This window comes from Oryctolagus cuniculus, chromosome 6 (assembly GCF_051225735.1).
Source record: "Oryctolagus cuniculus isolate XC-2025 breed Fujian yellow rabbit chromosome 6, ASM5122573v1, whole genome shotgun sequence".
NCBI classification, from domain to species: domain Eukaryota; kingdom Metazoa; phylum Chordata; class Mammalia; order Lagomorpha; family Leporidae; genus Oryctolagus; species Oryctolagus cuniculus.
In genome coordinates, this window is record NC_142872.1 from 88,970,966 (window position 1) to 88,994,678 (window position 23,713).

At 40.4% G+C, this 23,713-nt stretch overlaps 1 protein-coding gene across 2 annotated transcripts in view; it reads left to right on the top strand.

Annotated features, from left to right (window-relative positions):
• Window positions 1-23,713, top strand: part of NKAIN3 (sodium/potassium transporting ATPase interacting 3) — a 770,560-nt gene that overhangs the window by 657,431 nt on the left and 89,416 nt on the right. For both annotated transcript variants that reach the window (XM_008255564.5, XM_051843801.3), the window contains exon 5: window positions 17,755-17,815. In XM_008255564.5, the coding sequence (XP_008253786.4) occupies window positions 17,755-17,815 (61 nt within the window). The remainder of the gene's footprint in view (window positions 1-17,754; window positions 17,816-23,713) is intronic.

Sequence of the window (23,713 nt, forward strand, 5' to 3'; positions counted from 1 at the left end):
TTAGGGTACACATACCCAACCTAGGACCTCACCTGTTACATTCTAGCACCATCACAGAAACAACACTCTATCCCCAAAATATGTTTATATCCTCACACACATTTACAAATTCTATTTTAGTTTACAGTTAGGATTGGAAATTAGTTAAATGTTAGGTGAAATCTTCCTTAATAGAAACTTTTTTAAAAATTATTTCATATTACTCAGGCATAATGAATTTATCAAATTATTCACATAATATCATTCAAGAAGCATTGAATGAGAACTTATGAAAATTCTGGGTGAAATGATCTACTTAAATAGATCCTTTAAAAAACTTTGACAATGCTCTCATTCCTCAATGACTTGCCACCACAAATGCATCATCTGAGAACAGTGCTCTATGTGAGTCAGAGAAGCATTTGTATCCTGTGCTATTGCTGAGCTGGTTTGAACAGTGTCTGCATCACAAAAGCATATCGCTAAAAGTCTTATCTTCCTTGGTAGAGGCTAGCAAATCATTTGTTTTCCATTGTGAAGCTGCCTACATAAGAGCTTCCCATACACATAAGGGCAATAAATCCCTAGAGACTGAATAAATGTGATGCTGTTGCTGTTGTGCATTTTTATGGTCATCCTGGAGGAAACAACTTATTTCCATATTCATTGGCTCATTTGGAGTCCAGGGTGCCAGTGGGACTTTTAGGAGGGTGAACCAAATGTCTTCATATAATTTCAGGCTTCTCTTGGCTTAGGACATTCCATAAACAGAGATAACTCTAATTCTGGATCCTTGAGGGCAGCTTGATTAAAAGCAAACAGGTTAGGTATTACTAGGGTTCACACTCCCCCAAGAGCGGTCCAAGCAAATAAGAAGCCAGTCCCTCCAAAGACTTCTTCCCTCAAAGGATCTCAAGTCCAAGACTTCTGTTCTGCTGGGCGTACAAGAGAAAACAGATGGGTGTGGGGACAGTTGCAGAAAACAGGCCCTCTTGAGAGCCATAGGGAAAGAAATGTGTCCACAGAGCATGTGAGTTGCAACTGTCCACCTGCTGCCTGTTCTTTGGCCTCGGACTTTTTGGATAAATTCCCTAGAAAGGAAAAAATAAGCTTGCTGCCCAACCCGAAACTGAGGATGAGCAACTGGACAAAGCTGACCATCTTCCCCTTGAAGATAGAGTCAGAATTTCTCCCCAGAATAGTAGCCATCTGGCAACCTTCTACTAATGTCATCCTGATATATGACAAGATCAAATGTGAAATTCAGGCTGGCTATGAGAGTTGGAACACGATGCTGCCTGATGGAAACCTCTGTATCAGCTTAACAAAGTAGCTAGAAAATTCTTGCCCTGTTGTATTATTTTTTGTCTCCCCAATGAAGGAAGCTGCATGTATTCTGGAATAGCTATAACTGTTTTTATTATACTTCAAATGTTTGGTTTCATGAAAAATCAAGCAAGCATTAACTCATAAGAGAAAAGAGTCTTATATACCTTATATTTTGACATGTTTATGCTTCATCCATCTGTCTAAGACGGTACAATCATTGGCTTATTCTTATGTTTATTGCATTACCCAGAGAGTATCAAAGGAAATCAGCAAAAATCTGTGGAACTTATTGAGTATCAAGGCAATAAATACGATGCATAGAAGCATAATTGGCTTCTACATCAGTTGAGCAACATGGTGACCCACATGGGAACTTCAGGATTGCTAACATGCTGGATTTATCTTATTTTTCCACTTTATTCCAGACAAACTAGATTCTGTCTCCTACCACAATCTGAAACACAATGCTTGTCATCATTTATTCTTTCAAAAATATCTCACAAGTACCTTCTTATAGGCAGAGTGCTAAGTGCCAGAAGTGCAAAGTTGAATTGAGAAACAGCTTTCACCTTGAAAGAGTCTAATATTTGAGACAGACACTTAAATATGTGAAGGTATAATTGTGTGAAACATACCTTAACTGAGAGGTTTGAAACTGGTGAAAGTAGAGGGGCAAACATATTCTGTCCCTGAGGGATTCCTGGCAGGACCACAGGAAGAGTGTCCTGCCTGCCAAGACCAGTTGAAATGATAATAAATGCCTACCTAGCTGTGATACAGAGCAGTATGTAGGCACTTCCATTAAAGATGTAAGAACAAAGCGCAGAGACAGTTCAGACCGCAGGTGGATCAACTGGAAAAAAGAAAGTGACATTTACAACTGGGCTTACAGGATGAGAGGGTTTGTACAAGCAGAGATGTGAGAACAGGGTGAGGAGGTCATGGGCAAGCACAGAATGTGGTATGCTTCAGGAGCTGGAACTCAGGCTCATGACAGAGAACAGTGGAGGATAAGACTTGAAGCAAAGTTAAGGAAGAACTACAGAAGCTCAGGGGGAGAGGCACTGTGGTGTAGTAGGCTAAGCCTCCACCTGTGGTGCTGGCAGCTCATATGGGCTCTAGTTGGCATCCCAGCTGCTCCTCTTCCCATCCAACTCTTTGCTATGGTCTGGGAAAGCAGTAGAAGATGGTCCAAGTGCTTGGGCACCTGCATCTGTGTTGGGAGACCCCAAAGAAGCTCCTGGCTCCTGGCTTCTGATCAGCTCAGCTCTGGCCATTGTAGCTATCTGGGAAGTGAACCAGCAGATGGAAGACCTTTCTCTCTGCCTCTCCCTCTATCTGTCTGTAATTCTACTTGTAAAATAAATAAATAATAGATTTCTTTTAAGCCGGCACACCAGGTTCTAGTCCCGGTTGGGGCGCCGGATTCTGTCCCAGTTGCCCCTCTTCCAGGCCAGCTCTCTGCTGTGGCCAGGGAGTGCAGTGGAGGATGGCCCAAGTGCTTGGGCCCTGCACCCCATGGGAGACCAGGAGAAGCACCTGGCTCCTGGCTTCGGATCAGTGCGGTGTGCAGGCCACAGCGCGCCGGCCGTGGCGGCCATTGGAGGGTGAACCAACGGCAAAGGAAGACCTTTCTCTCTGTCTCTCTCTCTCACTGTCCACTCTTTCTGTCAAAAGAAAAAAAAAAAGACTAAAAAAAGGAATTATAGAATGCTTGAAGGTGGATAAGTAGTACATGTGTGCTTGAGCAGGTAAACTAATCTTTGTTCTTTGGCAACTCAAATTGTGTATCAGAATTAAAGAAAACATTTTTACTGTCAATATGCTAATATGCTCTAACTCTCATCTTTAAATAAATAATTAAAAGAATCTCATTGACTTCACAGTTTTCTCCAGCTACTATGCTACTACCCCTATCTCTATTCTCCTTTTTGGAAAACTTTTTGAAAAAAAAAATTGTTGACATCCAGTCTGAGCATTTGATGCCCTCCTCTCCATCAAAACCACTCCCACTGAGGTCACCCCTGTCCACCATATGACCCAGTGGTCAATACTCAGACTTCACTGTCCTCTTCTTATCAGAGACCTTCAACACAGCCAGTTGCTCTCCCTTCTGTCACTCATTCTTCTTTACTCAATCCTTTTCATGTTGTTTGGCTAGTTTATTGGTGCATCTCCAATACTTATGTAGAGTAATGCTCCACATTCATCTTTAGACCCTTTCTCAGACTTCACTCACTTTCTTAGTGATCTTTTCAATTATATGCCTTTAAAGACTATATATAGGAATACTGATAAACTAAATTTATAATTCCCCTTTACCTGAGCAATTTCTGAGGAATGGATTTTCTCCAATCTTTAGGAATAAAGGAACTTCTTCGTCATCCCACAAAAAACTTTAGGCTTGCTTCTCTTTGCTATAAAATTAGCTCAGTAGTCCCCTCCGATAATACAACCTATTGCATGTTCTGGCATCTATCATGACACCAGAGGCACAGCACAACCTGCTGAGGGATACTCGTACCACCTCTACACTGTGAGTAATGAAGTCCTTTGTCTCTGACCCAGCATCCAAAAAACAGTAACAGGCTCATTTGTTAAGTTAAAAAGAGGGTTAAATCCCAACCCTGTGCAGTTTTGACAGTACATAGCCATGCTTTCCCTCATAAGTAACTTAACACCTCAACCTAAACAAATTGCATACAGAAGCTTTCTACACACAGATGTTCAACTTGATGACTTTAATGGGACAAAATGTTACACAGAGGGAAGTGTGTCAGTTTCTGCCTGTCTCCCATGGGCAGCCTTGGTCAAGAAGGTTTTTAGAGAAAATATAAACTAACAAAGAGCATTTTAGAACCAACAAGTTAAACTTCTATCTTTTCTTAAGGATTTTCTCAAGTTTTAGAATTTAAATGTCTCTGTGAATAATGGAAATTTTAAGAACTGGTTTGGAAGTTTTCTTCAAAGATTCTTTTTGCTTCTACCAAACCAGTTTTCTCACCTTATGCCTTTCTTTTTTAAAAGATTTACTTATTTATTTCAAAGTCAGAGTTGCACAGAGAGAGAAGAAGAGGCTGAAAGACAGAGAGAGGTCTTCCATCTGCTGGTTCACTCCCCAGATGGCCGCAAAGGCAGGAGCTTCACTGATCCAAAGCCAGGAGCCAGGAGCTTCTTCCAGTTCTCCCACATGAGTGCAAGGGCCCAAGGACTTGGGCCATCTTCTGCTGCTTTCGCAGGCCATAGCAGAGAGCTGGAGTAGTTGAGACTCAAAGCAGTGCCCATATATGATGCCGGCACTGAAAGCATTGGCTTTACCCGCTACGCCATAGTGCCAACCCCATCACCTGGTGCTTTTCTATTCTGAATTCCTTAGATGGGCTTTTCTCATCAATCACTTACACACACAAAAATTGGTTCCTTGACATAATCATGATTGCAGGTATGACTTATTCTTTGATTCATTCTTATTAACATCCACACCTAGCAGACACACAGCCAGTGGTGATGATCCTAGCACCTGCATGAGTGAAAACTCACTTCTATCAGTCCTTACACAGGACTTAAAACAAGTCAATCCCATCTGCAAATCCATCTGTAAAAGTAACCAATCCTTTGCACACAAAACAGTGGTAGAATCAATCTTATGTAATTTTAATTCATTAAATGTAATGAAGAGGTGGGCGTTATGGTGCGGTGGGTCAAGCTTCTGCTTGGAATGCCTGCATCCCATATTGGAGTCCCGGTAGATTCCCTCCTGTTCCACTTTTAATCAGGCTTCTGGATAGTGCACTTGGGAAGGCATCAGATGATGCTCCAAGTTACTGGGAGCCTGTAACCCACATAGGAGACCCAGATAGAGTTCCAGGCTCCTGGCTTTGGCCTGACCCAGCTCCAGCAGTTGTGGGCATTTGGAGAGTGGATCAGTGGATGAGATCTCTCTGTGTGTCTCTGTCTCTCTGTAACTCTGCCTTTGAGATAAATAAATACATTGAAGAAGTTAGAATTTATGCCATCAGAATTTATAATACAAAGAAAAATCATTTTAAATAATATAATTCTAGAAATTGATAGCTTTAATGGAAGAGGAAAAAAGTTATCTTTAAAATAAATAACTTTCTCAAAACTTTATTAAAAGCAGAAACAATCACAATTATTATCCCAATGTTATTTACTTTGTGTGTGTTTGCTATTGGCAAGAATGCATTTTATTCCATTTCTTGTAGACAAGCAGAAAGCCACAAGGACTATTTCAATTCATGTTCTGGGAAGCCAAGAATTATACAACATCAGCCATCTACAAATTAGTGATTAACATGATGTCTAGACAGAGTCTCATGAGAATAATGTTATTAATTAAATAGCAGTTTGGTTAATCATAATAGCTAATGTAATTTTTAGAATAAATATTTTATTAGTGTACCCATCAATAAAGCAAAAGTAAAAGGAAATATCTTAATTAACTCATTTGTAATAAGGCTAAGATTATGGCTGGCACATGTTGTTTGAGGGGCTGAAGAATGATCTAATTTTTCTAATATGACATGTCTTCATCTTGTTTCAATTACCTGGCCAAAATTCCTTTCATGCCATCTATCAAGGCAGTATTAATATCCATTAGGGAACAATTGGACCTGACAATTTTCTGTTGATATACATTGCTCTGTTCTTTTAAAACTGTACATTCCCACATTTCATTAGCCAGAAAGTTTTCACTGGAAATGGAGGGATAGTGTGCAGTTACCATGATTAAGAAGCTGACCTTACTGACTGTGGATCAAAAAACTTATTTGGAAAAGGAAAAATAAATAAATGGACCAGTTCTCTTCAGCACATAGACAATTAATCTTCAAAAAGCACAGTTAATCCAATGTTTTTAGCAATATCTTTCATATTAAAATTATAGAGCAGAAATACGAGTTACATGAAACTTGGGGAAACGTATATTTCTGGAAAAGTCATCCAAAGAGCTTGTTTTCTTTTGCCTTAGCATAAGTTCATCTATGATCATCTTCTTCTGCATCATTTCTAACTTGCTCAGTGTCTCAGCCTACTCCCAAACCTTTTTCATTGACTCTCAAGTGGACTCATATGAATGATAAAATTAGGACTACAAGGCTTGATTTTCTTTAATATTGAACATTTGACCAAACTTTCTGTTTAGCCTGGATGAAACTTTACATTCAAATCATTTAAAATTTTTGTGAAAGTAATAAAATTTTGGTTTATATTAAAATATTCATCTAGAAAGTAATTCCTTAAATGTATAAATATGTCACAAAGTAAAGTTCAGCTATCCAAAGTTAACACTCTTACAACAGCCAGAAAGCAAACTAAAATTTGGTGGTATAGACTTAGTTTAAAGTTAAGATTTCTCTATCAAGATGGGATTCTTTTCAAGGGAAAGTGATTTCCTTTTGGATTGCCAGATGCAACTCTATCAGATTAACTCTACATATTGATACGTGAAAACAGCATGACTGAGTTTCCTCTCAAGAGGACTTCTCATCATTTGTCTGGCCTTTCTTCCAGTAAACACCAATAGACCAACCAGTAAATGCTGATGGAGCCAGCCATGCCAAATTCAATGAACCAATATTAGAAAGCATATATATATATATATATTCAAAAAGACTAACTATATGGTAATATATTATGTATATCTAATTCTCATCTCAAAAGACACAAATAAAGACAGTATGATACTTCATTTTGCTTTAAATCAACAGATGTAAGTAGAAGTATTATATTTTTTCAAAAGAGAATAATCAGAGGCTGGCACTGTGGCATAGCTGGTAAAGCCGCCACCTGCAGTGCCAGCATCCCATATGGGCACCAATTCAAGTTCTAGCTGCTCCACTTTCGATCCAGCTCTCTGCTATGGCCTGAGAAAGCAGTGGAAGATGGCCCAAGTCCTTGGGCCCCTGCATCCATAGGGAGACCCAGAAGAGGCTGCTGGCTTCTGGCTTCAGACCACCGCAGCTTCAGCTGTTGCAGTTAATTGGGGAGTGAACCAGCAAATGAAAGATCTCTCTCTCTCTCTCTCTCTCTCTCTCTCTCTCTCTCTTTCTGTAACTCTATCTTTCAAATAAATAAATACATCTTTTTAAGCCGGCGCCGTGGCTCAATAGGCTAATCCTCCACCTTGCGGCGCCGGCACACCGGGTTCTAGTCCCGGTCGGGGCGCCGGATTCTGTCCCAGTTGCCCCTCTTCCAGGCCAGCCCTCTGCTGTGGCCCGGGAGTGCAGTGGAGGATGGCCCAAATGCTTGGGCCCTGCACCCCATGGGAGACCAGGAAAAGCACCTGGATCCTGGCTCCTGCCATCGGATCAGCGCCGTGCGCCGGCTGCAGCGGCGGCCATTGGAGGATGAACCAACGGCAAAGGAAGACCTTTCTCTCTCTGTCTCTCTCTCTCACTGTCCACTCTGCCTGTCAAAAATAAATAAATAAATAAATAAGTACATCTTTTTTAAAAAAAAGAGTCAATTAGAAGAGTAGGAAAATAATATTTATTGTAGCATTGAGGTATCATGGAGGTCATAGGCTTATACTTTGATAAACCCTATAACACTCAAAAAAAAACACCATTTTATGTGTCTGTGCTATTCCTCTTACCTACATAGATAAAAATAATATTTATTCATGCTATTTAACTTACTTGAGTTTACTATGGAGGAAAAATCATTGGAATGCAAAAGCTATCAAGTAATTCATGGGTTTAATATCCAATAAGCAATTTCCAAGATAAAACTGGCAATGTAGCGTCTAAATTTTTGTCTGTATCCAAAAGAGAACTAGTTCATAAACTTTTTAATTGTACCATGATTCATCCATTCTACTTCTCCTTTCTTACAGTATGACTTGGAAGAAACTCAGAGTATCATCTATTTTACTAACACTAGATAGGAAGAGACTCCTAATCTATGGGGCAAGAAATTGGTCAAACCAGCTCTTTAGGGTCCAAAATCTAATCTATCAATATGTCTATCAGTAGAGTTCATCTAACTTGAACTTACTGAACTATATATTTCAAAAGAGAGAGAGAGGCTGGCGCCGTGGCTCAGTAGGCTAATCCTCCGCCTTGCGGCACCGGCACACAGGGTTCTAGTCCCGGTCGGGGCGCCGGATTCTTTCCCGGTTGCCCCTCTTCCAGGCCAGCTCTCTGCTGTTGACCGGGAGTGCAGTGGAGGATTGCCCAAGTGCTTGGGCCCTGCACCCCATGGGAGACCAGGATAAGTACCTGGCTCCTGCCTTCGGATCAGCGCGATGCGCCGGCTGCGGTGGCCACTGGAGGGTGAACCAACAGCAAAAAAAAGGAAGACCTTTCTCTCTGTCTCTCTCTCTCTCTCACTGTCCACTCTACCTGTCAAAAAAAAAAAAGAGAGAGAGAGAAGCGGGAGTGGGGGAGAGGGAGACTTCCATCCACTGCTTCGCTCCTGAAATGGCTGCAATGGGAACTCAAACCAGTGCTCACGTGAGATGCCTGTCTCGCAGGTGGTGGCTTTATCTGCTGTGTCACAGTACCGGTCCTGACAGCAAGTTGTTATAAATTAAGCCTGGGGGTGGCAGGGGGTGGCACTGTGGTGTAGCAGGTGGAGCAGAGAGATAGCAGCCTAGGAAGGGTCTGGCCCTATGTTGCTGACCTTGACCATGGAGGAATGGAGCCACAAGCCAAGGAATCAGTTATCTCACTGAAACCAGAAGAACCAGATTTTGCCAGATCTGCAGGAGTTAACCCCACTGACTCTTTGGTTTTGGTTTTTTTGTTTTGTTTTGTTTTGTTTTTGACAGGCAGAGTGGACAGTGAGAGAGAGACAGAGGGAAAGGTCTTCCTTTTTCCATTGGTTCACCACCCATTTAGGATTGCTTCATTATTTTCTTCATATACACTCACTCATACCCCAAAATTTTGAAATTTTTTTCACAAATCAGCTACTTTTATAAGTTAAAACTTATTTGTAGTTAAAAATAAGTTAGGAATGTTGGTTATAAGCCCTGAGGAAACTGGGCTGGTCCTAACAGCTGACTGGAGTACAAAATGGTATATGCCCTATAGAAGGCAGTGTGGCAATAGTTATCAAAATCAAAACTTTGCTCTTCTGGGAATTTATCCATACATAAAGAAAATTACATGTATAAGGAGTTTCACTGCAGTGAATGATTGGACACCACCAACTGTTCATCATTAGGGAACTAGTTAGATAAAGCATAATATATATTCACCCAATGGATATAATGGATATTTATAGAATGTATTATAAAGCAAAGTAGCAAAATGCAGAGAAGTGTTTATAGTATACTACCTTTTGCATAAAAAGAGAGAAATCAGAATGTATACTTACTTTGCATATTAATTAAAATATGCAAGAAAATAAAACTTGTGTAAGTAGTTACATAAAAAAAAAACTGGACTGGGTGGCGTAGAGGGGGACAGGGTTGGGAGCAAGACATCTCACTGTATATCTTTTCACTTGTTTGGATTTCTGACTCTGTGACCATTTTCTTTATGTGAATTTAAAAACCTTTTATTTAAGGTATAAAACTTCATGCATTCCATATATACAAATTCAGGAACATAATGATTCTTCCCACCCTACCCTCCCTCCTCTCTCTACTATTCCCACTCTTATTTTAAGCAAAGATCTATTTTCAATTAACTTTATACCAATAAAGATTAACCCTATACTAAGTAAAGAGTATAGTAATAATATGGAGAAATAATAAAATCTGTTCCTCTACAGTCAAGTTAAGGGCTGTTCAAAGTAATTGCCATCTCAAAGTGTCAATTTCACTTCTATAGATTACCTTTTTGGTGCTCTTTTAGTTACCACAGATCAGGGAGAACATATGGTATTTGTCTTTTTGGGACTGGCTTATTTCACTAAGTATAATGGTTTCCAATTGTATCCATCCTGTTGCAAACGACTGGACTTCATTTATTTTTTTTAGCACTATGTAGTATTCCATGGTGTACATATATCACAATTTCTTTATCCAGTCTTCAGTAGATGGACCTCTGGGTTGATTCTATATCTTAGCTGTTGTAAATTGATCTGCAAAAAAAGCTAAGGTTCTTAACCGTCATTATTGTCTCTTAATTTTGTACCAGCTAAGCCGGCGCCGCGGCTCACTAGGCTAATCCTCCGCCTAGCGGCGCCGGCACACCGGGTTCTAGTCCCGGTCAGGGCGCCGGATTCTGTCCCGGTTGCCCCTCTTCCAGGCCAGCCCTCTGCTGTGGCCCGGGAGTGCAGTGGAGGATGGCCCAGGTGCTTGGGCCCTGCACCCCATGGGAGACCAGGAAAAGCACCTGGCTCCTGGCTCCTGCCATCGGATCAGCGCGGTGCGCCGGCCGCAGCGCACTGGCCGCGGCGGCCATTGGAGGGTGAACCAACGGCAAAGGAAGACCTTTCTCTCTGTCTCTCTCTCTCACTGTCCACTCTGCCTGTCAAAAAAAAAAAAAAAAATTTGTACCAGCCAACTTAACAAATTGTTAACAATTATAGACCACTATAGTTTCTCTTTTTTTATTTTTTGACAGGCAGAGTGGACAGTGAGAAAGAAACAGAGACAGAGAGAAAGGTCTTCCTTTTGCTGTTGGTTCACCCTCCAATGGCCGCCGCGGCTGGGGCACTGTGACTGGCACATTGTGCTGATCCGAAGCCAGGAGCCAGGTACTTCTCCTGGTCTCCCATGAGGTGCAGGGCCCAAGCACTGGGGCCATCATCCTCTGCACTCCCGGGCCACAGGAGAGAGCTGGCCTGGAAGAGGGATAATCGGGACAGAATCTGGCACCCCGACTGGGACTAGATCCCAGTGTGCCAGCGCCACAGGCGGAGGATTATTCTATTGAGCCACAGCGCCAGCCAACGCTTTGGTTTTACCCTCAATGAGGTCTGACTTAGGACATCCAGGTCTGTTGGATAATAAATTTCTGATGTTTTAAGCTATTACATTTGTGGAAATTTGTTACCTCAGCAAAAGAAAACTAATTCAAGATAGTTCTTGAATTGCACACATATATGCAAGTGCACACACACACACACACACACACACCCTTCTAAGTAAGATCTCACCAAGAACTAGAAACTTGTTCATTGGCAGATACATTCCAATATATATGGTTTAGCAAGAAAATGTCCCAATGTTATGAAGCCACTAATATCATGTGATAACATAAAGAAATTACAACAAATATAGCAAAGGCTTTAACCCATGAGACTGCACACAAATTAATGAAAACAACATAAAATTAATAAATCAACAAAGAACTTCTGAAGATAATTTAGAAACCAGCACTGTGATGTAGCAATGCCAGCAACCCATAAGTGCACTGGTTTGAATCCCAGCTGCTCCACTTCCAGTCCAGCTCCCTGCCTGGGAAAAACAATGGAAGATGGTCCAAGTGTTTGAGCCCTGCCACCCATGTGGGAAACCCAGATGAAGCTCCTAGTTCCTGGTTTCAGCTTGGTCTAACCATGGCCATTGCAGCCATTTGAGGACTGAACCAGCAGATGGAAGATCTCTCTCAGTCTCTCCTTTTCTCTCTGTAAGACTGTCTTTCAAATAAATAAATAAGTCCTTAAAAAAAAGTAAATGGCTGTGTGAGCCAGTAAAAACAATGAAATCTGGTCATTTGCAAAAAGATGGAGGAATCTGAAATACATCATGCTGAGTGAAATAAGCCAGTCCCAAAGGGACAAATATCACATGTTCTCTCTGATTGGTGACAACGGACTGAACACCAAAAAGGAAACCTGTTGAAGTGAAATGGACACTATGAGAAACGGTGACTTGATCAGCCATAGCCCTGACTGTTGATGAACAACTTAATACGTTATCCTTCTTAGTATTTTTTTTTGTCTGTTCTACTTAATACTACTGGTTTAATTCTGTAATTAATACACAGTTATTCTTAAGTGTTGAAGCTTAACTGAAAAGTGATCCCTGTTAAATATAAGAGTGGGAATAAGAGAGGGAAGAGATGTACAATTTGGAACATGCTTAAGCTGACTTGCCCCAAACAGTAGAGTTAGAAACATACCAGGGGATTCCAATTCAATCCCATCAAGGTGGCATGTACCAATGCTATCTCACTAGTCCAAGTGATCAGTTTCTGTTCACAACTGATCATAATGAAAGGACTAAGAGTCAAAGGGAGCACATAAACAAGTCTAGTACCTGCTAATACTAAGCGATAGAATAAAAAGGGAGAGAACGATCCAACATGGGAAGCGGAATACACAGCAGACTCATAGAATGGCAGATGTCCTAAATAGCACTCTGGCCTCAGAATCAGCCCTTAAGGCAATTGGATCTGGCTGAAAAGCCCATGAGACTATTTCAGGCATGGAAAGCCAAGACACTCTGGCAAATAAAAAAAATGACCTAAATGAAAGATCTCTGTGAGTGAGATCCCAGTGGAAAGAACAGGTCTTCAAAGAAGGAGGTACCTTTCTCTGAAGGGAGGAGAGAACTTCCACTTTGACTATGACCTTATCTAAATAAGATAAGAGTCGGTGAACTCAAAAGGCTTCCATAGCCTTGGAAACTCATGACTGGAGCATAGGGAGATTACTGATGCCATAAACAAGAGTGTCAATTTGCAAAGTCAACAACAGGAGTCACTGTGCACTTACTCTTCATGTAGGATCTCTGCCCTTAATGTGCTGTACATTGTGATTTAATGCTATAACGAGTACTCAAACAGTATTTTTCACTTTGTGTTTCTATGTGGGTGCAAACTGTTGAAATCTTTACTTAATGTATACTAAACTGATCTTCTGTATATAAAGATAATTGAAAATGAATCTTGATGTGAATGGAGGCGGCGAGAGAGCGGGAAAGGGGAGGGTTGCAGGTGGGAGGGAAGTCATTGGGGGGGGAGCCATTGTAATCCATAAGCTGTATTTTGTAAATTTATATTCATTAAATAAAAATTTAAAAAAATGGCTGTGTGAGCTGGCACTGTGACATATTAGGTAAAGTCGCTGCCTGTACTGCCGGCATCTCATATGAGCTCTGGTTCGAGTAGCGGCTGCTCCACTGCTGACCCAGCTCTCTGCTATGACCTGGGAAAGCACTATTAGCTGACCCAAGTCCTTGGACCCGTGCACTGGTGTGGGAGACCCGGAAGAAGCTCCTGGCTCCTGGCTTTGTATAGGCCCAGCTCCATCCATTGCGGTCACTTGGGGGCGAACCAGCGGATAAAAGACTTCTCAGTCTGTCTGCCTCTACCTCTCTGTAACTCTGCCTTTCAAATAAATAAATAAATATTTTTTAAAAAAAAGTAAATGGCTAAAAAAATACAAAAATGTCTCAGATAAAGAAAAATGTTTGCAAAATTAATTAATAAAGATATGTCATTTTGTTTATTTTACTGGCATAATTTTTAAGCAACAATATTCCATGTTACTAAGGGTATGGCAGAGGAACAATTGTCAGTGCTAGAGTAAAATAAGAAATGTACACTTTTTAAACCAATGCAATGTGTAAAAAGTCATAAAAATATTCAACATGGGGCAGGTGTTTGGCCTAATGTTTCAGATGCCTGTTAAGACATCTGTGTCTCACATCTTAGGACCAGAGTTTGATTCCTGGCTTCCTAGTAATACAGATTCTTGGAGGCAATTGTGACGGCTCAGTGATTAGGTTCCTGTCGGCCACATGAGAGATACCTGGACTGAGTTCCTGACTCCTGACTTAGCCTTTGCCATCATGGGCATGTGGGACTGAAACAGCACATGAAAGCACTCTGTCAGTTTGGCTGGCTGGCTGGGTCTCTACCTCTCAAACAAAAAAAGTTTAAATATCTATATAAAATATTACTTCTGCTTATAAATCTATGTGTTGAATGGTATTTTAATTGTGATAATTCTACTTCAGATAATCAAAAACACAGGAAAAGTATTAATACTCATAATAATATTATTTATAATTTGAAAAAACTTCTAACAAAATAGTACTTAAATATATTATGGTATGTTTTAATGATGCAAATTTATGTACTCATCAATAATTAAGCTTATGAAGTATATTAACTTGAGTCATAAGTGTGTATCTGTGATATGAAGCCACTAAGTTACAGAAGATTGGAAGGAATTGCATTGGAACATAGTCAGTACTGGAATTGCAGGTTTATTTATTGTTCTGCATATAACTGGTTTACTTAGAAGCTAAATTTGGTAGAATACAATCAAAAGGTGATTTCACTAATTCTTCCACTGTTCATTCAAGTACACTCTATGATCTTGTTCAATCTCACCCTTTGAATCATGTTTCCATCATGATTTGTAGTTCTTTTGGTCTCTCAGATATGAAATACTCCAGTCGAGGTCAATGCAACCCCGATCTGCTTTAAAATAATCTCTTCCTCAGCTTGAGACAGGCTTCAATTTGCAGATCTGCAGTGAAAAAAAAAGTCACATCACTAGCTTTCTCCTCTTCTCACTCACTTCTTTCATTTGTTGTTCTTTTGGGTTATTCCTGGGCTGAAGTAGAGGAATGATGGGAGATGAGGTAAGAAATAAGGTCTTTTTGTCAGTACTTATTTTATATATTTGAAAGGAAGGGTTAGAGACAGACAGAGAAAGAGAGAAAAACAGATATCTTCCATCTACTGGTCACTCCCCAAACTGCCATAAAGGCCAGTGCTGTAATAGGCTGAAACCAGGAGCCAGGAGCTTCTTCTGAGTCTTCCACATGGGTGCAGGAGCCCAAGCATTTGGGCTATCCTCTGCTGCTTTTCCAGGCACATTATCAGGGTTCTGGATAGGAAGTAGAGCAGCTGGGACTTGAACCAGAACCCATTTGGGAGGCCAGCACTGTAGGTAGTGGCTTAACTTCTTTTGCCACAATGCTGACCCTGTAAAGAAGGTCTTAATGTGACTGGTCCACTGTCATCTACCAGAGGATACCTTCTGGAACCAACACTTCCCACAAGCTTATCCTCTCCTTCTTATGCTTCTTCAGAATCCCACACCTTCTCTTTTGGGATCTCACCGTTTTTCTGGGTGATCTGCCTCCTGACCAGGCCACTAGACATCCCTACTCACTTTCTAGATTCAAAGTATCAAGTTCAAGTGTTAAAGCTGCTGCCTGCAGTGCTGGCATCCCATAGGGGCACCGGTTCTAGTCCTTGCTGCTCCTCTTCCTAGCCAGTTCTCTGCTATGGCCTGAGAACGCAGTAGAGGATGGCCCAAGTCCTTGGGCCCCAACAAGGGTGTGGGAGACCAGGAAGAAGCTCCTGGTTCTTGGCTTTGAGTTGTCCCAGCTCCTGCTTTTGTGGTTATCTGGGGAGTGAACCAGCAGATGGAAGATTCATTCTCTCTCTCTCTCTCTCTCTCTCTCTCCCCCTCTTTCTGTCTGTAACTCTGCCTTTCAAATAAATAAGTAAATCTTTAAAAAAATGAAAAATAATAATAAACAAAGTGCCAAGTTCCTTTTAAAGACTCCCCTGCCCCTGGCAGGAAGTCCTCCTGGGTGGAAGCCAACTGCAGAGTAGTACCAGAAGCTCCTTTTGGAGGCTTTACCCTCGGAGAAGGGTACACCTGCAAGTTCCTGCCCTGCTGGGTCCACTCCACCCTGTCCCTTCACACTGTGCAGCCAGAAGCCCCTCTCAGCATGGTCCTTTTGCTTTCACGGTCTTCCAAGTATGAGTCAGGTGCCAAGTCCATGTTCCCAAAATGGAAGATACGCCAGGCTTCCTAGGTGATTCTCTGAAGTGCTCCCTGTCCAGACTTGAGATGACAGGAGCTGCCCCATGGATGAGAGAACCCCCCAGCACTCTGACAGCTCTCTCTGTAAGTCTTTCTTATGACACCTCATTCCCCAACTTCTTAGGACTACGTCCTGGCCTGTGTCTAGACAGTCTTGAGCTGGACAACAAGTTCAGACATTCGGAAAACCAGGTATATTATTCTCTGCAGCAGGAGCCTCAGCCTTTGACACAGGGTGCTACCAGAAAAGTTTCATTTTCAATTGCTATTTTATAATGGGATGAGGGGGAAGAAACAGACTTTAGCAAAGGAAAGGCAAAGGACAGACTCTAACAGCTACTGAAGTACCTGTTTTTAACACCTTTGAAAGTAGTGTGAGTTTAGACTAGACTAAACTCAGTGACAGCTTTGTCCTCCAGGACCTGCAGTGTCTCTGACTCCTTGGAATAAAATCGTCTTGTCAGTATAAGTGCAGAAAGCAATATGAAAACTGGAAAGGCTGCATACACCTGCATTTATTCTTTCAGTCAGTCTTATCGAAAGTAGAAGTAGTCACTCTTCTGTTTCATTTTTGATATGAATCACTGGAAAATCAATGTATTTTCTGATGATACATTAACAAAACAATTTAGTATCTATACAGAATTTACACTCTCAGAGCATTTTAAATAATTAAATAGATGATTGCTATTTAATTTATAAATATCATATTTTGATTCCTTTTGTGGCTATTAAATATTACAATAATTTTAGTAAAAATAATTAATCATACAAATTGCTCTATAAATAGTCAAAACTAAAAATAGCTATTTTGAAATGTAAGAACTTTGAGTTTCAAATAAAAATCTAAGGGGCCAGTGTTGTGGCACAGTGGATTAAACCACTGTGATGCTGGCAATCCAAATCAGAGAACCAGTTCAAGTCCCTGTTTCTCTGCTTGTGATTCATCTCCCTGCTAATGCATCTGGACTAGCAGTGAATCATGGTCAAAATATATGGGCCCTGCCACCCATGTGGGAGTCCAGGATGGAGTTCCTGGGTCCTGGCTTCGGCCAAGCGCAGCCCTGGTTGTTGCAGCCATTTGAAGAGTGAACCAGTGAATGGAATATCTCCCTCCCTCCCCCCAACTCCCTCTCCTTCATTCTGTGTTTCATTCTGTCTTTCCAATAAATAAATAAATACGTCATCTAGTAAATCTAAGTGAGGGCCTGGCATGTTAAGCCAACACCTGTGACTCTGATATCCCATATGGGTACAGGTTCAATCCTGGCTGCTCCACTTCCCATCTCGCTCCATGCTGGTGTGTCTAAAGCAGTGGAAGATAACCCAAGTGTTTGGGCTCTTGCCATCCATGTGGGAGACTTAGATGAAGCTCCTGTGCAGGGGCCCAAGGACTTGGGCCATCTTCTACTGCTTTCCCAGGCCATAGCAGAGAGCTGGATTAGAAGTGGAGCAGCTGGGACTTGAACCAGCACCCATATGGAATGCCGGCATTACAGGCAGCAGCTTTACCCACTAAGCCAAAGCACCAGCCACTTCTGTGTACCTTTTAGAAATTTATTAAAGCAATATAGAAATAAAAAGTCACTTATACATCACAGCTATTATTTTAAAACAAGATATGAGAAACACATAGACATCGCTCCTATAAATTCTTTATTCAATTATATAGGCTCTTTAATGTGGCCATTTTCAGAAGTTCTTAAAGGATGTATTTTTTCTTCTTTGCAGTTGATTGGGTTTGTGTATGCCTGTTATGTGATCAGTATTTCCATGGAAGAAGAAGACACCTGTAAGTAGTGCTTCATCTTTTCACTATGAAAAGCCTCCAAAAGTAAATATTACAGGATTGTGAAATCTTTCACAATTGAATATGGAGTGATTTAATTAGGCACAATAAAGTTATAGTCAAGATGGCAACATAAATTGTACATCCATAAGGTGGCACCAAATACTAAGCTCTTGGTCCAAGTTGTGTGGGAGCAGGCACTGACTCAGAAGTCTAGGATTGCTGTCATATCATGTTTTAGAAACTTCTTCAGGGACTAAACATTGTGCTGAGGGGATAATTAAAGGGGTTTTATGCATCACCAATTGTAAACATGGTAGTGGCAGAATGCTGAAGTCTGATAGCATTATGATCGATACAGTAATACATTATAGCAAGACCTGCATGTGTGTAAATTATATGAAATACTATGAGAAAACTAAAAATTAGAACTTTCAAGATGGGATTAAAAACACAACAGATGCTAAGAAAGAGTAACTGGGATGCTTAGCTGCTGTGTCGTGTGTTTGCAGAATGCCCAAATGAAAGATACTCATATACTATGACCTGCAGTTAGGTGACTAATTTAGCAATGTAGGTCAACACATGGCACATATTGAAAACTTCCTAATATACGCAGGACCACAAAAAGTACACGGAAAATGAAGTTAAAAGATAATGCACTATTATATAAGACACTTTTGGCACAACTCTGTTAAGAATTCTTGTAATACAAAAGAAAATTTTAAATTTTAACTTAGTTTTTGTTTAACTTTTATTTAATGAATATAAATTTCCAAAGTACAGATTATGGATTACAATGGTTCCCCCCAATAACGTCCCTCCCACTCGCAACCCTCCCCTTTCCCACTCCCTCTCCCCTTCCATTCAAATCAAGATTCATTTTCGATTCTCTTTATATACAGAAGATCAGTTTAGCATACATTAAATAAAGATTTCAACAGTTTTCTCCCACACAGAAACATAAAGTGAAAAATACTGTTTCAGTACTAGTTATAGCATTAGATCTCAATGTACAGCACACTAAGGACAAAGATCCTACATGAGGAGTAAGTGCACAGTGACTCCTGTTGTTGACTTAACAAATTGACACTCTTGTTTGTGGCATCAGGAATCACCCTAAGCTCTTGTCATGAGCTGCCAAGGCTATGGAAGCCCCCTGAGTTCTCTGACTCTGATCATATTTAGACAAGGCCATGGTCATAGTGGAAGTTCTCTCCTCCCTTCAGAGAAAGGTACCTCCTTCTCTGATGACCTGTTCTTTTCACTGGGATCTCACTCGTGGAGATCTTTCATTTAGGTTTTTTTTTCCCCCCAGAGTGTCTTGGCTTTCCATGCCTGAAATACTCTCATGGACATTTCAGCCGGATCCTCATGCCTTAAGGGCTGATTATGAGGCCAGAGTGCCGTTAGGACATTTGCCATTCTATGGGTCTGCTGTGTATCTCACTTCCCATGTTGGATCATTCTCTACCTTTTTGATTCTATCAGCTAGTATTTGCAGACACTATTCTTGTTTATGTGATCCCTTTGGTTCTTAGTCCTATCATTACGATCAATTGTGAACAGAAATTGATCACTGGGACTAGTGAGATGGCACTGGTACATGCCACCTTGATGGGATTGAATTGGAATCCCCTGGTATGTTTCTGACTCCACCGTTTGAGGCAAGTCAGCTTGAGCATGTCCCGAATTGCACATCTCTTCCCTCTCTTATTCCCACTGTGAGAAACAGTGACTTGATCAGCTCTTGTCCTGACGGTTGATGTACAATGTAATACTTTATCCATTTTAGTATTTTGTTTTTGTTCTAGTACCATTGGTTGAACTCTGTAATTAACACACAATTGTTCTTAGGTGTTTAAATTTTAACTGAAAAGTGATCCCTGTTAGGAATTTGGAAAACATTATGTTGAGTGAAATAAGCCAATCCCAAAGGGACAAATACCACTTGTTCTCCTTGATAGGTGACAACTAACTGAGCACCAAAAAGGAAACCTGTTAAAGTGAAATGAACACTATGAGAAACGGTGACTTGATCAGCCCTCACCCTGACTGTTGATGAGCAGCTTAATATGTTATCCCTCTTAGTATTTTGTTTGTTTGTTCTACTTAATACTTTTGGTTGAACACTGTAATCAATACACAATTCTTCTTAAGTGCTGAAACTTAACTGAAAAGTGATCGCTGTTAAATTTTAACTTAGTTTTAAAAACTAATTTGTCTCAGGTAAACAAGTCATACTTAACCAGAACATTGGTTCTATCATTGTAGTTATTGTCTGGATTGTTCAATGGACTCTTCAACCAAGTGAGGATAAGTAGCAAGCCATGGTAACTTCTAGAACTCAGCTTCAAAAAGGTCTGATGAATGATTCCCACCAGGCAGATGCAGTGCATGATACATGAACTAGAATTCAGTAGACAGGAGAAGCTTGTCTCAATTTATTTGACCAAATGGAAGAAACATTAGACCTTATGATGAAACATATCAGGCATTGGAAACATGTAAATAGGGAACAGTGTTGTGGCACTACAGGTTAAGCTGCTTCCTACAATGCCAGCATCCCATAGGAGAACCGGTTCAAGTCCTAATGGCTTCGCTTCCCATCCAGCTCCCTGCTAATGAACCTGAGAATGTAATGGAAGAGGCTCCTGCCACCCATGTGGGAGACTCAGATAGAGCCAGGCTCTTGTCTTCATCCTGGCCCAAACACGGTCATTGCAGCTATTTGGGAAGTGAACCAGATCTCTCTTCCTCTCTGTAACTCTGCCTTTCAAAAAAAAATCAGTATTTTATATTAAAAAATGAAAAAGAGAACATGAAAATATATAATACTACCTATTTTATTGACTTAAGGGTTTTTTTTTTTTAATGCTAGATGAATCAAAAAGTGCCTGACACTTCAGATTACAGTTGTAATCACAACACTTCTCACCTTGAGGATAATTCAAAAAGTGATCTTTGCAGGAGTTCAATTAGCAAACCCATAGTCTGTAAAGTTAGTGTATAAAAAGACAGCACCTTGCTTCTGACTCATAAGCAAGATAGGCAGCACAGCCAAAAACCATGAGCATGAGCAATTTTAATTGGAATTGGGACCTAATGGAAACTATTTGAAAATTGGTTTCCATAAATACTTCAAAAAATTAATACATTGATAAATTTCAGCTGAATATCTTAAAAATATTTTTGAGTAGGTAGCAAAATAAAAGTCTGCAGAAGGCAGTTTATCAATAGTCTTTCTTCTCATACAATAAATATATTAAAAACTTTTCCTTGAGACTTGTGATATTAAGCAACACTAGAAAATGGAAAATACCATGTAAAATATAAGCCTCATCTGAAATGGGCAAATGTTTTTGACCTTCTCTCAGCCTCCCCTCAGAGTTATAATGTCAGTGTGTATGGATTGTGTTGCCACTGGCAGATACTGTAGTTCCACTGACTTTTAAGTCTTTAATTAGCTTACATTTCTTTAGAGAAATCTCTGAATCAGCTGTTTTAATGGCCATCAAATGAATTGAAGCAGCCGCTAGCAGTCTATTCTATTAATGGTTTAATTCTAGTGTTTGTTATTAGGGCTATCCATTAGGTTACTGAGAGACATCTGGATATAGTGGTTTGTGTTGCCATCAATTCAAATCATAGTTAGAGTCAGAAAGAGCCTTCAGTGCTCAAAACAAAGTAAATATGTCCAAGACCAACTTGACATGATAATCTGCTGGAAAAGGGATGACAATGAAAAGTAATCACAAACCTTTTAGTCTGATAGTTCTCAAGCGAGGATAATTTTACATTTTTATTGAAAGAAGTAGGAATCAAAAGTGCATATGTAATTAAATTGTCCCAGGGTCTTCAGAAGGCAGATGTGAGCAAAAAGTAATGTCTGAAACCAATTGCAATGATCTCATAGACTATCACAAGCCGTGCCAACATATAGCTTTTAGGTGCAATCATGAACTGCCCTTTGGATATGACATTACCAACTTACAGTCAAGATGTGTCCTTTGAATTGTTTTTTTTTTTTTTGAAATCTAAACATAAGGAAACAATACTGGTAGCCACCCACTTTGTCTAAGTACACTGCTGGAAAGCTTATTCTGAAAGGAAAGAGTAAATATAAGGTAATGTCACAGTATTTTGGCAGACAATATATAATTCATCATTTTGTTTACTCTTTAAGTAATGAACATGTCTGCATTATTGAAAATAGAAAGGTAAGCCTTGTTCTTGGACTGAAAGCTGTCACCAGCCTTAAAAACAGCCCCTGCATCTTTCCTCTGCATTACTAAAGTGGCTCTATGGGGCTAACATGTCAGATGGACATTTCTGACGGGTAATACTTGCTTGAGGAGACACTTCCAGCCATCCATTTTCTCAGTGACCTCTCAGTGTCTTTTACAAACTATTTTTATAAAGGTTATGATCGCAGTTCCAAGACAATGAAATTAAAACCTTGCAAAAGTAAAGTCAGTGCTTTGCATCACTTGTATGAATAAAAAGACCTATTTATATTTCTTTCTTCAATTTGTATTTCATCTTTATATATATATATATATATATATGAGCACTTTTGTGAGAATCGAATCTTTGGAATCTGTAATCATAATAATCTGTCAACATTTTGTTTATGAATCATCTACTGCAGCAAATGTTACTTGCTTGACAGACACACAGAAAAGAATGTTTTTAATTCATGGAAATGTGGAGGTGAAGTAAAATATGTTGAAATATTTAACTTGCACAAATATTCTGTGTTCCTCTGAGGATCACCACTTTTTTTGGTATTAGATTATAAATTGCGACTGTGGCATTTATTTTGGATCACAAAGGTTAACTGGATTGTCCAGGGGAACTTCACCAGTTGACAGAGGGGTCAGCATTTAGCCTATTACAAATATCCAGGATCGATCCCCAGCTTTTGCCTCCAACTTTCTGTTAATGCAGACTCTGGAAGGCAGTGGCAATAGCTCAAGTAGTTGAGTTCCTGCCACCCAAATGGAAGATCTGCATTGAAATCCCAGCTCCCAGCTTCCGACCAAACCCAGGGCCACTGCGGCCATGTGGAGACTGAGTGGTTGATATTGCGCGCGCTCGCTCTCTCTCTCTCTCTCTCTCTGCCTCACTCTTTCTCAATTTGTCTCTGTCTCCCTGCCTATAAAATTAAAAAAAAAAGCCCAAGGAACAGGATGGAATAGGACAGAACAGGATGGATCAGGACAGAACAGGAGGAAACAGGATGGAACAGGACAGAACAGGATAGAACAGGACACAAGAGAATGTGACAGAAAGGAATGGAACAGAACAGGAAGGAACAGGATGGTACAGGTTGGAACAGGAAGAACAGGATGGAACAGAGCAGGACGGGACAGGACAAAAGAGGACAAAACAATATGGAACAAGAAAGAACAGAATGGAACAGGACAGAACAGGATAGAATGGGATGGAACAAGATGGAACAGGACAGAATAGGATAGAACAGGATGGAAAAAGAGCATGATGGAACAGGACAGATCAGGATGGAACAGGAAAGAACAGGATGGAACAAGACAAAACAGGAGGGAACAGGACAGAGCAAAATGGAACAGGTTGCAATAGGATAGGACAGGACAGGACAGGATGCAACAGAGCAGAACATGCTGGAAGAGGAAGGAACAGGACAAAACAGGATGGAATAGGATGGAACAGGATGGAACAGGATAGATAAGGATGGAACAGGATGGAAAGGGAAGGAAGAGGACAAAACAAGATGGAACAATACAGAACAACACAGAACAGGACGGAACAAGATGGAACAGGACAGAATGGATTGGAACAGGATGGACCAAAACAGGATGGAACAGGATAGAATGGGATGGAAAAGGATGGAACAGGATAGAAAAGTATGGAACAGGACAG